Source organism: Euleptes europaea, chromosome 20 (genome assembly GCF_029931775.1).
Source record: "Euleptes europaea isolate rEulEur1 chromosome 20, rEulEur1.hap1, whole genome shotgun sequence".
NCBI lineage: Eukaryota > Metazoa > Chordata > Lepidosauria > Squamata > Sphaerodactylidae > Euleptes > Euleptes europaea.
The window spans coordinates 16,663,790-16,677,844 of NC_079331.1; the positions used below are offsets into that span (position 1 = coordinate 16,663,790).

Consider the following 14,055-nt stretch of genomic DNA (forward strand, 5'->3'; position numbering starts at 1 on the left):
AGCGACCGGGAGTTACCTAGTGACGTGTTTGGCCAGCATGGTGTAGTGGTTAAGAGCGGTGGTTTGGAGCGGTGGACTCTGATCTGGAGAACCGGGTTTGATTCCCCACTCTTCCACATGAGCAGCGGAGGCAAATCTGGTGAACTGGATTTGTTTCCCCACTCCTACACACCATGCCAGTTCTCTTAGAGCCCTCTCAGCCCCACCTATCTCACAGGGTGTCTGTTGTGGGGAGGGGAAGGGAAGGGGATTGTCAGCGGGTTTGAGTCTCCCTTAAGCGGTAGAGAAAGTCGGCATATAAAAACCAACTCTTCTTCTTTTTCTTCTTCTTGTTAGAAAGTGGTCCTCCTTCAAGGACGGTTGCGCAATGGAAGTGGGAGTTTAATTATATAAGATAGTAAATTGTACGGATGCTTGAATAATAATGAGTGGATGTGCCAATCAGTAACGTGCTTTCCAAGTATGTATAACAGAAGGAGGAAATGGGATGCTATAGTTTGATTGGGAGTGATGGGGTGCTTCTCTCTTCAACAGCCCCTTGAAATGGGGGGGGGGGCTTATTTGTGTGCACAGAAATAAATTTTTATTCCTTTCACTCACGTGGTGTGGTTGGTTATTGGGTCAACAGCACCAGGGTCAAACCAGTTTTGGGTAACACCACCACAGATATTTCTCACTAGCTCTTTTGGCTCCCCACAGTGGAGGGCAGGTAAAGGGGGGGGGAGATCTTCTGAAGTTTCAAAATGGCAGGGTCTGCTACGTTCAGGTCCCTGCCTGGTGGCAAAAGGGCCAAGAGACGTGAGAAGAGGAGCGTCCTGGACTTTTATGACCGCGACAGATCTTTTCAACCAACGCTACGGGATCGACGGCCACTTCTGACCCTATTTCCTAGATTGGGAATGCTGCTTTTTCTCCTTTCAGAGAGCCGTGTCCTCACCCTCCACCCGGGGCCCAAAAAGTTTCTCCGCTATGTCTTTGCCGTCATATTTCGGCAGGTTGCCCCCGAAGTCCGCTGGCAGGATATCGGCATCAATCTCTTGGTAGAAAGATTCCAGTTCCTCGCCGTGGACAAAGACCTGAGCGTTAAGAAGAAAGGGGAAAGAGTGTGAACAAAAGGCAGGCCGATGTTTTGGAGGGCTGCTGGTTGGCCAGGGACGAGCTGAGCGGAGGGTTGCTTGCTTCTGCCTCCTGTGCGGCCAACTGGCTGGGTTGGAGTCAAGGCAGGCCCTTCGGCTCAGAAAGGAAAACAGTTGCACAATGCAAAAGGTGCCCAGAGAGTCTTGAACACAATGTAATAGGATGAACCCTAAGGCTCATCCTATTAAATTGTGTTATTAAATTGTGTCCAAGACTCTCTGAGCCAGCATGGCGTAGTGGTTAAGAGCGGCGGACTCTAATCTGGAACTCCACAATGCTTGAACACATGAAGCTGCCTTATACTGAATCAGACCCTTGGTCCATCAAAATCAGTATTGTCTATTCAAACCGGCAGCGGCTCTCCAGGGTCTCAGGCAGAGGTCTTTCACATCACCTACTTGCCAAGTCCCTTTAACTGGAGATGCCAGGGATCGAACCTGGGACCTTCTGCATGCCAAGCAGATGCTCTACCACTGAGCCACAGCCCCTCCCCCAAAACTATTGAACATATGAAGCTGCCTTATACTGAATCAGACCCTTGGTCCAGCAAAGTCAGTATTGTCTACTCAGACCAGCAGCAGCTCTCCAGGGTCTTAGGTGGAGGTCTTTCACATCACCTATTTGCCTAGTCCCTTTAAGTGGAGATGCCAGGGATTGAAGCTGGGACCTTCTGCATGCCAAGCAGGAGCTCTACCACTGAGCCATGGCCCCTGTAGCAACTGCTTCCCCGGCAATGTCTACTCACCCTTTCCAGCAGCTTGTTCTTCAGGAAAGGTTTGACCACATTGTAGGTTGTCGTGAAGTACCAGGGCTGGTGGATGAAGTGGACGGCCTTGAAACGAGCCGGGAAGGAGTCCTGGGAGGTCCAGAGTCCCACGGTTCACACACCCGTTTGGGAGGAGAGAAATGGGGAGGAGAGAAATGGTCAGGAAAGGTTTACTTCCCTCGTCCAGTAATTCTGTCCTCCGACATCTGCCATTTCTCTTTGAGAATGAAGGAGAGCGTATGCCCCCAAGTGCACCCTCTGACGTGTGAATATGTAAGAGAGATCGACTCCTTTTCTAGTACCCCTAGAAACCCCTACCTTCTCCCAGATGCCAGAAGGGGCTACTTGTTTCCCCCCTTCCTGAAAGATTTCATTGATCTTTTGAAGCCTCCTTCCCTGCCTACGGCCAGCGCCTGTGCCCACCACTTTCTGGGGATCGCCAGCGGGCCAGCCTTCCCACCTGCAGCATATCCACCATCTTCTTCAGTTCTGAAGGCTTGATGCCCGAAGCCTGCTGAACCGTGAAGCCCTTGAAGTTTTCGATGATGCAGAAGCCGTTGATCTGGGTCTCATCGTTCTTCAGCAGCCTCTCGAGGATCACGCAGTAGGCGCGGAGGATCTAGACCGAAAGGAGGCGGAGAAACAAAATGGAAGGGAGGTCCCCAGCCTCTGGATCCCACCCCCATCCCAGCTCTTGTAGCCCCCATGCCAAACGGCATCCACGAAGGCCGCCTATGGCAGAGTGGTTCAAGTTGGTAGAACAAGAGCAGGTACAATAAAGTGTTTTATATCATGATGGGTAGCCGTGTCATAGAATCATAGAGTTGGAAGGGACCACCAGGGTCATCTAGTCAAACCCCTGCACAATGTAGGAATTTCCCAGCTACCTCCCCCCACACGCCCCCAGTGACCCCTACTTGCCCAGAAGATGGCCAAGATGCCCTCCCTCTCATAAGCTGCCTAAGGTCAGCATTGCTGACAGATGGCCATCTAGCCTCTGCTTAAAAACCTCCAGGGAAGGAGAGCCCATCACCTCCCAAGGAAGCCTGTTCCATCGAGGAACTGCTCTAAATGTTAGAAAATTCTTCCTAATGTCTAGACAGAAACTCTTTTGACTTAATGTCAACCCGTTGGTTCTGGTCCGACCTTCTAGGACAACAGAAAACAACTCGGCACCATCCTCTCTATATGACATATTATTAGAGTTGGTCTACTTCAGACTTGGAAGAAATATAAAGGATTTTTTGAATGTAAAACCCCTGGTTGGATTAACCCTGTAGAAGCTTTTATGAAGACAGGTGTACAACTAAAGTTGGATATTGATCTTTATAGAGAAATTACGGAATGTAAAGAAGGGGTTTGGATGTTGAAGAGTAGAGAAGAGCTTAACATTAAAGACTGGTTTATGTATTATAAATTAAGCGATATATTCAGTAAAGACAATTTGAGAGGATTTAATCAAAATAAATCTAAACTAGAAATTATATTAACTAAGGGAAATAAAGGACTGATAGGAAGAATTTATAAGTTATTAATTGAAGTGAATTTAGAACAAGAAAGGATTAAACCAGTGATGGTGAAATGGATGAAGGAGTTAGGTTATAATATTGATTTGGAAGTATGGGAAAACTTGTGGAAGAGGGAATACAAATTTACAATCACTAATGAAATAAGAGAAAACTTATATAAAATGTTTTATAGATGGTACATAACCCCGGTACTGCTAAGTAAAATGAAGAAAGACGATATGGGTTTATGTTGGAAGTGTGGAACTGAAAAAGGCCCGTTTATGCATGTATGGTGGTTTTGTAAAAAAAATAAGAGATTTTGGAGACTAATATTAAAGGAAACTAACAATTTGATTAATATAAAAGTAAAAAAAGATCCTCCTTTTTGTTTATTGGGAATCCCTAAAGACAATATGGATAGATATGATAGAGTTATATGTCAATACAGTTTTGCGGCAGCAAGAATTATAATAGCAAAAAACTGGAAGCAAGTAACTAAACCTTCAATTAAGGACTGGAGAGAGAAACTGTGGATGTATATGTGGATGGCCAAACTTACAGATTCTTTACACGGTAAAGATATGGAAGAGTTTAAAAAAACATGGCTAAAGGCCGTCGCATTTTGGGATAAACTGGCGAATATGAATTTTACAAGTATAGTTAATGAATTATAGATAAAATGTAATGTTTTTTATAATAATAATAGTATAAGGTAATTTTAAATACTGTCAAAACTCATCTCCGGACGTGTATTGGTGGTGGCACACACTGTTAAGGTGGGTGGTGGGTATTAGAGCACCGTGTATTTTACAATTTATATTATATCGTGTAATTTTGACTGTTGTATAAGTGCTCTTTTTGTATTTATGTATCTTTTATGTTTTTTTACTTTTTTCTGATTTGTATAATTTGTTTTGTTTTTCTTATTATAAAAATAATAAAAATTTATTTAAAAAATCAAGTGTTTTATATCATGATGGGTAGCCGTGTCATAGAATCATAGAGTTGGAAGGGACCACCAGGGTCATCTAGTCAAACCCCTGCACAATGCAGGAATTTCACAGCTACCTCGCCCCCCCAAGGCCCCAGTGACCAGAAGATGGCCAAGATGCCCTCCCTCTCATAAGCTGCCTAAGGTCATAGAATCAGCATTGCTGACAGATGGCCACCTAGCCTCTGCTTAAAAACCTCCAGGGAAGGAGAGCCCACCACCTCCCGAGGAAGCCTGTTCCATCGAGGAACTGCTCTAAATGTTAGAAAATTCTTCCTAATGTCTAGACAGAAACTCTTTTGACTTAATGTCAACCTGTTGGTTCTGGTCTGACCTTCTAGGATACCAGAAAACAACTCGGCACCATCCTCTCTATGTGACAGCCCTTCAAGTACTTGAAGATGGTTATCATATCACCCCTCAATCTTCTCCTCTCCAAGCTAAACATACCCAGCCCCTTCAACCTGTCCTCATAGGACTTGGTCTCCAGACCCCTCACCATGTTTGTTGCCCTCCTCTGGGCATGTTCCAGCTTCTCTACACCCTTCTTAAATTCTTCAGATACAACTGTGAGTGTGAATGTAAGCGTGAAGACAAGGGCCTTGCTTGGAATCTGTATCTGGGCTGTGGAGTCAAAAAAGCCTTGGGATCCAAGGTGCCCACCTCGTCGAAGGTGACCTCTTCGTAGTCCCAGCTCTCGATGTTGAACAGCAGCACCACCCGGCCGTACTTATCCCTGTTAGACAAAATGCCCGGGTAGCCAGCCTCGATGGTGCTACGCACGGCTTCCGGCGTCAGGTTCTCGAAAAGCTCTGGGTACTGCTGGCGGAAGCTGACGTAGCCTGCGGTCGGGGAAAGAAAGAATGCCGTGGCTGGAGAGAAAGCCCAAATCTACCATTCCCACATAACAGATACTAGACACGTGACTGTTTGAGGCAGCCTTATACTAACTTGAACCACTGGTCCACCCAGCGAGTAGTAGTAGTAGTAGTAGTAATGGTAGTGGTAGTAGTAGTAGAAGAAGAGGAAGAGGAGGTGGTGATGGTGGTTTTTATATGCCGACTTTCTCTGCCACTTAAGGGAGAATGAAACTTACAATCACTCTTCCTCCCCATGACAGACACCCTGTAAGGTAGGTGGGGCTGAGAGAGCTGTGACTAGCCCAAGGTCACCCAGCTGGCTTCATGTGGAGGAGTGGGGAATCAAACCCGGTTCTCGAGATCTGAGTCCACCGCTCCAAACCACTGTTCTTAACCACTACACCACGCCAGCTCTCTGACTGGTAGAGGTTCTCTAGAGCAGTGGTCTTTAGGGGGGAATCATATTTTGTGCAATCAAAATACAGTACCTAACTGTACCTTAGACTTGGTTCAATATAGTCTCAGGTGGGAAGCCCTGTTGGTCTACAATAGACAAGCATGATTCAAGCCCGGGGAAACCTTAAAGACCAACATGATTTCCAGGGTATACTGTGTCAAGTTTATTCACTGTCAAAGACCAGCAACAGTTAACATAGTTCCAGCCATATTAAAATTATCGAATATCACCATTACAATACTACAGCACACATCTGCACACAATGTGTTAATATATTGCATTAGCAAAAAGTACATTTAAAACACCTATACATTAATTATAATGAATAAGAGTGTTTAAAATTTAAGCTACCCTCTTCTGTGTTATTCAGCATGCCAGTGCACAAATTTTTGCCACCTTAAGGGTGGTTTCATTGGAGCAGTCAGCAAGGAGGAGGTCAGTATAAAAGGAATTTAGCCTACCTGGATATTTGCACAATATTGGGCTGATAAACCTAGATCTAATCTCCTGATAAACACAGCAATCCAGTAAGACATGTTCAATGGTTTCTATCCTGCCTCACTGGCAGGGACAGAATTGCTGGGTGTATGGAATACGTGAGTTTCTCCCTAATTTCCAGGGTACACGTTTTCAGGATATAAGCTTTCAAGAGTCAAAGGTCCCTGATGAAGGTTTCTGGTGAAGGCAGCTGTGACTTTCTAAACTTTATGCCCTGGAAATCTTGTTGGACTTTAAGGTGCACTGGATTCAGTATGTATGCAACTCTCTCTTTTCCCAACTAGACCGAAACTCTCCATGAGAGTAGCAGGTTCTGATGTTCAAATCCAGCTGTCTCATATCATCTGTAAAGGCGGGGGGATGTGATGGTAGGAAGTACCCAAGGACAGAGAGAGGATGAATCTTTTCCCACCCGTCTCTGAGATTTCTACTCTGGCGGGATTTGTCGCCCAGCAAATAGGGAAGATGCTGCCGCTTAAAAACAAAAGTATGAACTCTTGCTTCTCCCCAGCAGAGGTTGTCTACCTCATTAAACGAGCTTGGGCCATTCATGCTTGGCAATTAGCAGCGCGGAACGCTAACCGTCATTCAGGAAGTGACTGCGAAGCCGGCGCATACCTGCTTCCCATTTCTTAAGAGCCCCTTTAACGCGACCTTTTGTGTTTGCTCCGCCCTCGCCTCGAAGAATCCCCTCAAGGAAGCATGCAAAATTCACAGCCGGGTGTTAGTTATGGAAACGGAGGTTGCTAATGGAAGGAATGAAGGAGCAGGCAAGTGTGTGTGGGGGGGTGGAATTTCTCCTTTTGCCTCGGGACCATGAATAGGCATTTTAAAGGTTGCATTTTTAAAAAACAGCTTTGAGCGAGCATCAAAATTGACCCTGCAAAAATCGCCTTTGACTTGGGGTGGATCTTTGTATGCCCAGCTGGAGGAAGCGTTGAGGAGGGTAGCACCAGGAATCCTCCCTGTATACACACACACACACACACAGAGAGAGAGAGAGAGAGAGAGAGAGAGAGAGTCTACCTTTAAGCAGATCATAAGCCCTAGAGACATCAAACTTGCGGGCCCGGATGAAGCACAGGAAGAAGGCATCGTCTCTCCCCGTCACCTTCTCAGCCACCGCTTTGCAAATGCCTTCTCCTCCGTCGGCTCTCTCCCGGATCAGGTCCCGCAGCTCTTTCACAGCGGATTCCCGCTTCTCTAGTGTCTCATTCAGCTCATCTTTGGCCTGTGGGAACCAAGAGACTTTAGACTGCCAGTGCTATGTAGGGCAGGAGGAGGAGGATGTCCAAGGAATTTGGAGGCTCATCTTCCTCTTTCCAAAGCAACCTGGAGCACAGACAGGTCTTGCTTTCTCAGCTGTGCATTCAGAGTCCCATTCTCAGGGATGAAGAAGAATCACAAATCACAAAATCACACAAGGTTGGAAGAAACCACAAGGGCCATCCAGTCCAACCCCCTGCCATGCAGGATCCCACAATCAAAGCGCTCCCCACAGATGGCCATCCAGCCTCTGCTTAAAGACCTCCAAAGACAGGGAGTTGGTTTTTATATGCCGACTTTCTCTACCACTTAAGGAAAAATCAAACTGGCTTACAATCACCTTCCCTTCCTCTCCCCACAACAGACAAGCTGTGAGATAGGTGGGGCTGAGAGAGGTCTAAAAGAACTGACTAGCCCAAGGTCACCCAGAAGGCTGTGTGTGGAGGAGTGGAGAAGCAAATCCAGTTCATCAGATTAGTGTCTGCCGCTCATATGGAGGAGCGGGGAATCAAACCCGGTTCTCCAGATTAGAGTCCACTACACCGCACTGGCTAATGTTGAGTAGACAATGTTGAGTAGATGGACAGATGCCTAGAAAAAAACCTCTGAACAAGCTGATCAGAGTATGTTTTGTACCATTGTGATCCTTTTGCATTTACCCATTTCAAGAATGTGAATGAATGATTTTATTATTACGGCAATAGCCAGACAAACTACAAACCCATTTCAAGAATGTATACATTGTTTTATTTAAAATCAATCTTAAAAGATGGAAGAAAAAAAAAACCCTTTCCCATCTCTTGACGATCCAACAGCTCACTGCACTGTTTGCTTCTGCCCCCTTGGCCTAGACGGCAGTACCCCTCCTTCAAATCCCACAGATAGTGATTGATGAATGCCAGGTTGCCCAAGGGAGTCACTCTCCTTGACTCTGCTTGAGTGCCTGGCGACATCTAGTGGCCAACGGCGGCTTGCCGTCATGCACGCCCTCCAACGTTGCACAGGTGAAAAGAGAGACATCCTTAGAGCACACTCTACTCACGCCAAGCCCACCTCTCCTGCTTTCCACACACCTGTGTGTGTTAAGCGCCGTCAAGTCGCTTCCGACTCATGGCGATCCTAATGAAATCAGAAGGGCCATTAAACCAAACAAAAATCAGAAAACTCAGGAAAAACAGTCTCCCATAGGAAAGGTATTCTTGTCATTTATTAAAGGAGTCACTGATAGGATGGAGAAACTTTTGAAAAAACATAACCTACAAACAGTGTTTAAACCCACCAAGAAAATACAACAAATGCTACGATCAGCAAAAGACAAAAGAGACCCCCTCACCTCTGCAGGTGTATATCGTATACCTTGCAGCTGTGGACAAGTTTACATCGGGACCACAAAACGCAGCATACAAACAAGGATAAAAGAACATGAAAGATACTGCAGACTTGGCCAACCTGAGAAATCAGCAGTGGCTGAACATGGACTGACACAAACAGGACACAGGGTCTTATTCCAAGACACTGAAAGACTGGACAATTCTACCAACTATTTTGTCAGATTGCACAGAGAAGCCATTGAAATTCATGAACATCAGCACAACTTTAACAGAAAAGAAGAGAGTTTAAGAACGAATAAGGCTTGGCTTCCTGTCCTGAAAACCTCCAGACTAACAAAGACTACAGTCCACAATAGCCATGCAGATTAGCTTTGGATTTCACACATTAACAGATCACTTCAGGATACAATGGTTCCATATTAACATACCACACCCTCATTAGCACATTATCTTGATTACAGGACAATGATTAGCACATTACCTTTGATACTTTTTGCAGGACAATGATTCAGCTCAAACCCACCCCTTTCTGACTATATATTACTCTTCCTACACACTTGACACTGAGAGACACTGTCCTTCAGTGTTACTCCTCTGAAGATGCCTGCCACACTGCTGGCGAAACGTCAGGAAAGAAAATACCAAGACCACAGTCACACAGCCTGGATAACCTACAAGAACCAATATATAGTAAGCATCTGCTGGCCAAACTGGAGGACTGGGTTATCGGACATCAAATTATACATCCAAACCAAGCAGGGTTTCTGAAGGGCTACAGTACCATAGACCACTGCCAAACACTTACTGTAACCAACTGGCCTTCTCAGGCATTAACGGTCCCACAAAGGCGCTGTATGTGGCATTCGTGGATTTGGCTGCAGCTTTCGATTCCATAGACAGGAACCGCCTCTGGACAAAACTAGGGGCCCTGAATATTGACAGTCGTTTGCTATTCCTGCTTCGTAGGCTGCACAAGGACGCGTTTGCGCAAATCAGAGTAGGGACCTCAGGCTCTTTGACCAACAAAAGTTCAGTAAGTAAAGGAGTCAAACAGGGCTGTGTCTTGGCCCCTCTGTTATTCAATCTCTAAATCAATAACATAGTAAAGAGGCTTTCTGGCTCACGTTTTTTCCCTCCATCCATTGGCCAACAAAAAGTTTCAGTCCTGCTTTATGTGGACGATATGGCCCTAGTCTCACTTACCAAAATCGGTCGCAGAAGACTATTACCTTCCTTTCCTTTCCTTTTATCCCTTAGAAGCTCCTTGATCAATTGATCTTGAGCAGCATATATCTAGTGTTGGAGGGATATAAGGACTGAAACAAATCTTGCCACCAATTGGGTGACTACTGCAAGGAATTCAATTTTATTAATGTTTTAATCACAGACCTTAACAGTGTTCAGATTAAAACCATACAAAAGGACGAGGCCCTGCAGATCAATTTTGAAAAAAAAACACAAAGTTTTTGGTCTTTAGGAAAAGGTCATTAAAATCCATGTGGAGCATTCAGAACAACTCAATCAAACAGTTGTCTCTTTAAGTACTTGGGCATTACTTTTAAAGAGACACTAAACTGCAATGCTCATATAGCCACAATCAAAGCATCTGCTCTTCGAATTATGGGCTCTATTGTGAGGTTTTACTATTCAAAAGGGGGTTTTCCCTATTGATCCGGCCATAAAATCATTTAAGAGCAAGGTCGTCCCTCGTGTGCTATATGGCGTGGAAATATGGGGGTGGATGGATGCTACCCTCCTCGGTATAGAGGGAATCCAAAACTACTTTCTTAGGCGCATCCTAACCCTCCCCAAAGGAACCCCAGCAGCCCTGATGAGAGCCGAACCAGGTCTCCCATCTCTCAGGGCCCATGCACATCTCACAATAATAAAATATTGTAAAAAAAACATAGGACTATCAGGCCAGACGGGTTTGGTGGCAAAGCTTTTGATTACTTACTGGTAAAAGACCAAGCCCGCCTGATGATCTTTTAGATGCTGCTTCAGATAAATCTTTACTGGGTGATTGGGTGTTTAGGATGGATGCCTTAACCGACAAAGTAACAATCCGAGAGTCTAAATTTTCCCTCTGGTTCCATAACTATAAGAAAGACCATCTTAGATCTTCCTATTGGGTTAAGCTCACATCTCAGATCCTTAGGGTGGCTTTCACCTCCCTAAGATTTCAGACCATGCCTTCAGCCTTTCATGGCAGGGTGGTATAATAAAATCCCAATGGATCATCGCATATGTATCTGGATCTTTATCACCGGAGGACATTTTTCATTATGTGCTGTCATGTATAGTGAGCCTAGAGCCAAATTCTTGGGTGGGATTTTGAAGGGGGTAAATTTTTATTCTGAAATTGATAAATTGTTGTTGTTTTTTACTCTCTGACTCTGATTCACCTGTCCCCTTCATAATGTCTCAATTTGCCATTGCGGTCAGGAAGATTAATGCTCTTGAAGCTATTAAGAAAGTTTTTGTACAGGAAGGCAAATGAGTGCAACATTTGTTTTAACAGAGATTCTGTATGAAATAGTTTTTATCCAGGCAATGTATATTGATGCAATTTTATCCCTTTTTAAGCTTTTTGTACATATGTAAGGATATTTTGTAACGGCCTATGGCTAAACAAATAAATGAATTCTCTCTCTCACTCCTCCACATGAAGCCTGCTGGGTGACCTTGGGCTAGTCACCGTTCTCTCCGAACTCTCTCAGCCCCACCTGCCTCTCAAGGTGTCTGTGGTGGGGAGAGGAAGGGAAGGAGATGGTAAGCCAGTTGGATTCTCCTTAAAAAGAGGAGAAAGTCGGCATATAAAAACCAACTCTTCTGCAAGGTATGCCTGTACTCTTCTTTGAAAAACCACTGCAAGACGAACAGGTTCCCTAAAAGAAGCCTCGTGGGCAAAACACATAGGGAATTTTAACTGATTAATAAAATATATTTTTACCTTATTTTGCACCATCGGCCTCAGCCTTAGTTTTTTTTTCTCCCCCAACCCATCCTCACCTTTTGCAAGGTGTGCGCAGGGATACTCTGGCATTTCCCGAAGACGGGGCCGTGGTCCTTGGTGGTCAACCGCTCAAGTTTCAGACGCAGGGCCTGCTCCTCCTCAGAGACGATCCTGAATGTGCCAGGCTGGAGGGGAGGAGGGAGGGGTTGAAACCACAAGAGGAACTGAGCTTCAAGCCTCCATGAAATGCCAACTTGAACTGTCTGGACATGACAGAGAAAATATTCAGGCTAGCCGGGGAGCGTTGGCAGAGAATGAGATGCGGAAGAACCATGATCAAATCTCCAGGTATTTTTTTTTTAATTTTAAAGAACAGTCATGGAGTCTCTGATTTGAATCAGAACCATTGCCAACTCCAGGATGGGGAAATACCTGGAGATTTTGGGGGCGGAGCCTGAAGAGGGCGGGGTTTGGGGAGGAGAGGGACCTCAATGGGGTACATTGACCTCTGCTACCTGGAGATTAGTTGTAATAGTGGGAGATCTCCAGGCACCACCTGGAGGATGGCAACTCTATCCACATCCAACTGTGAGGCAGGACAGTGGTTCCCACCACCTAGGGTTGCCAACCTCCAGGTACTTAATAGAAGGAAGCACCTACACTAACTAGTCACGCTGTGCAAAGGAATAGTAACAAGCTCTTGCAATACATGCAAAATAGTGATGTTATTCAAAAAGTGCAAAAACATGCAAAGTTACAATGATATAACTTATATACATAAGTCTTCCAAAAGGAAGTCAATCTTGATAGGCACAAGCTTTACAAGGTAAGTACAAAAACTTATTTCTCTTAACATTTGTTCTTTTTGCAGGTAGAAATGTTGAAGTGCTGTGGAGCTTTACAAGGTAAGTACAAAAACTTATCTCTCTTAACATTTGTTCCTTTTGCAGATAGAAATGTTGAAGTGCTGTGGAGCCTCCACAGCACTTCAACATTTCTACCTGCAAAAAGAACAAATGCTAAGAGAAATAAGTTTTTGTACTTACCTTGTAAAGCTTGTGCCTATCGAGATTGATTTCCTTTTGGAAGACTTATGTATATAAGTGTTATATCATTGTAACTTTGCATGTTTTTGCACTTTTTGAATAACATCACTATTTTGCATATATTGCAAGAGCTTGTTACTATTCCTTTGCACAACCTCCAGGTACTAGCTTGAGATCTCCCTCTATTACAACTGATCTCCAGCCGATAGAGATCAGTTCACCTGGAGAAAATGGCCGCTCCAGCAGTTGGACTCTATGGCATTGAAGCCCCTCCCCTTCCCAAACTCTGCTAGGGTTGCCAACCTCCAGGAACTAGCTGGAGATCTCTTGCTATTACAACTGATCTCCAGCCAATAGAGATCAGTTCCCCTGGAGAAAATGGCCGCTTTGGCAATTGGACTCTATGGCATTGAAGTCCCTCCCCTCCCCAAACCCCGCCCTCCTCAGGCTCCGCCCTAAAAACCTCCCGCCGGTCACGAAGAGGGACCTGGCAACCCTCACCTCTGCCCTGCTCAGGTTCCACCCCCAAAAGCTCCAGGTGTTTCCCAACCCAGAGCTGGCAACCCTACCACCACCCCAATCCTAAAGAAATAAAGAAATTCAGCCCCTCCACCCCGGGAAGGAATTATAGGCTAATGCTACATCCCAGTTAGTGTGGCCAGGAAAACTGAACTAACAGAACAGAGCAGGGATTGTTACTCACCACAGAAGTCATGCTGTTTCCCAATTTGCACACCTACAGAAAGAGAGCACGGAGAAACTTGGGTTAACATACAACTCCCCCAAAGCTTTGGGTACCTAGAGCTGCTGAGCTTTCTGTTCAGCATAGTTATCTTGGAAGTGTCAAGAGAGCTTCCCCAGGCGAGTAGCACCTTAAAGCCTAACAAAATTTCTACCGCTGCAGGCAGACTAACGCGGCTACCCATCGTGATCTCTTTCCGCAGGCAAGATTTGCTCCCAAAGGGGTTCCTCCATCCCTGCCAGGAATGTTGTTAGTCTTTAAGGTGCGACTGGACTCTGGCTCTTTTCTAAAGCAAGCTACCTGGAATGCTTTTGCAGTTGGGATGCTTGTGGGGCAGTTCTTCGAGAGTGGTTTTAGGATGACTCTCTTTTCCTCTACTGAAGCTTAAATGCACGGCAGTGCATTTCTGTGGCAGGGAGGGCAGGGAGCTGTTCCTGGTGGCAACAGAGGACAGGGCTCGCAAGAATGGGTTTAAATTGCGGGTGGAAAGGTATTAG

The 14,055-nt window shown here is 45.3% G+C and overlaps 1 protein-coding gene across 1 annotated transcript; it reads right to left on the bottom strand.

Annotated features, from left to right (window-relative positions):
* Positions 1–917: 917 nt before the first annotated feature.
* Positions 918–13,531, bottom strand: RLBP1 (retinaldehyde binding protein 1). Its single transcript, XM_056865949.1, has 7 exons — positions 13,520–13,531; positions 11,827–11,955; positions 7,244–7,448; positions 5,066–5,244; positions 2,364–2,522; positions 1,883–1,993; positions 918–1,076 (listed from the first exon to the last, which is right to left on the bottom strand). The coding sequence occupies exons 1-7, from the start codon at positions 13,529–13,531 to the stop codon at positions 918–920; spliced, it is 954 nt and encodes a 317-aa protein (XP_056721927.1).
* Positions 13,532–14,055: the final 524 nt, after the last annotated feature.

What these genes read in the sequence shown, in the direction of transcription:
- RLBP1 (XM_056865949.1), bottom strand. An exon ending in CTGCGCACACCTTGCAAAAG is followed by an intron (nt 7,449 to 11,826) that starts GTGAGGATGGGT and finishes TGGTTCCCACAG; the next exon opens with GCCAAAGATGAGCTGAATGA. An exon ending in AGAACAAGCTGCTGGAAAGG is followed by an intron (nt 1,077 to 1,882) that starts GTGAGTAGACAT and finishes CTTAACGCTCAG; the next exon opens with GTCTTTGTCCACGGCGAGGA.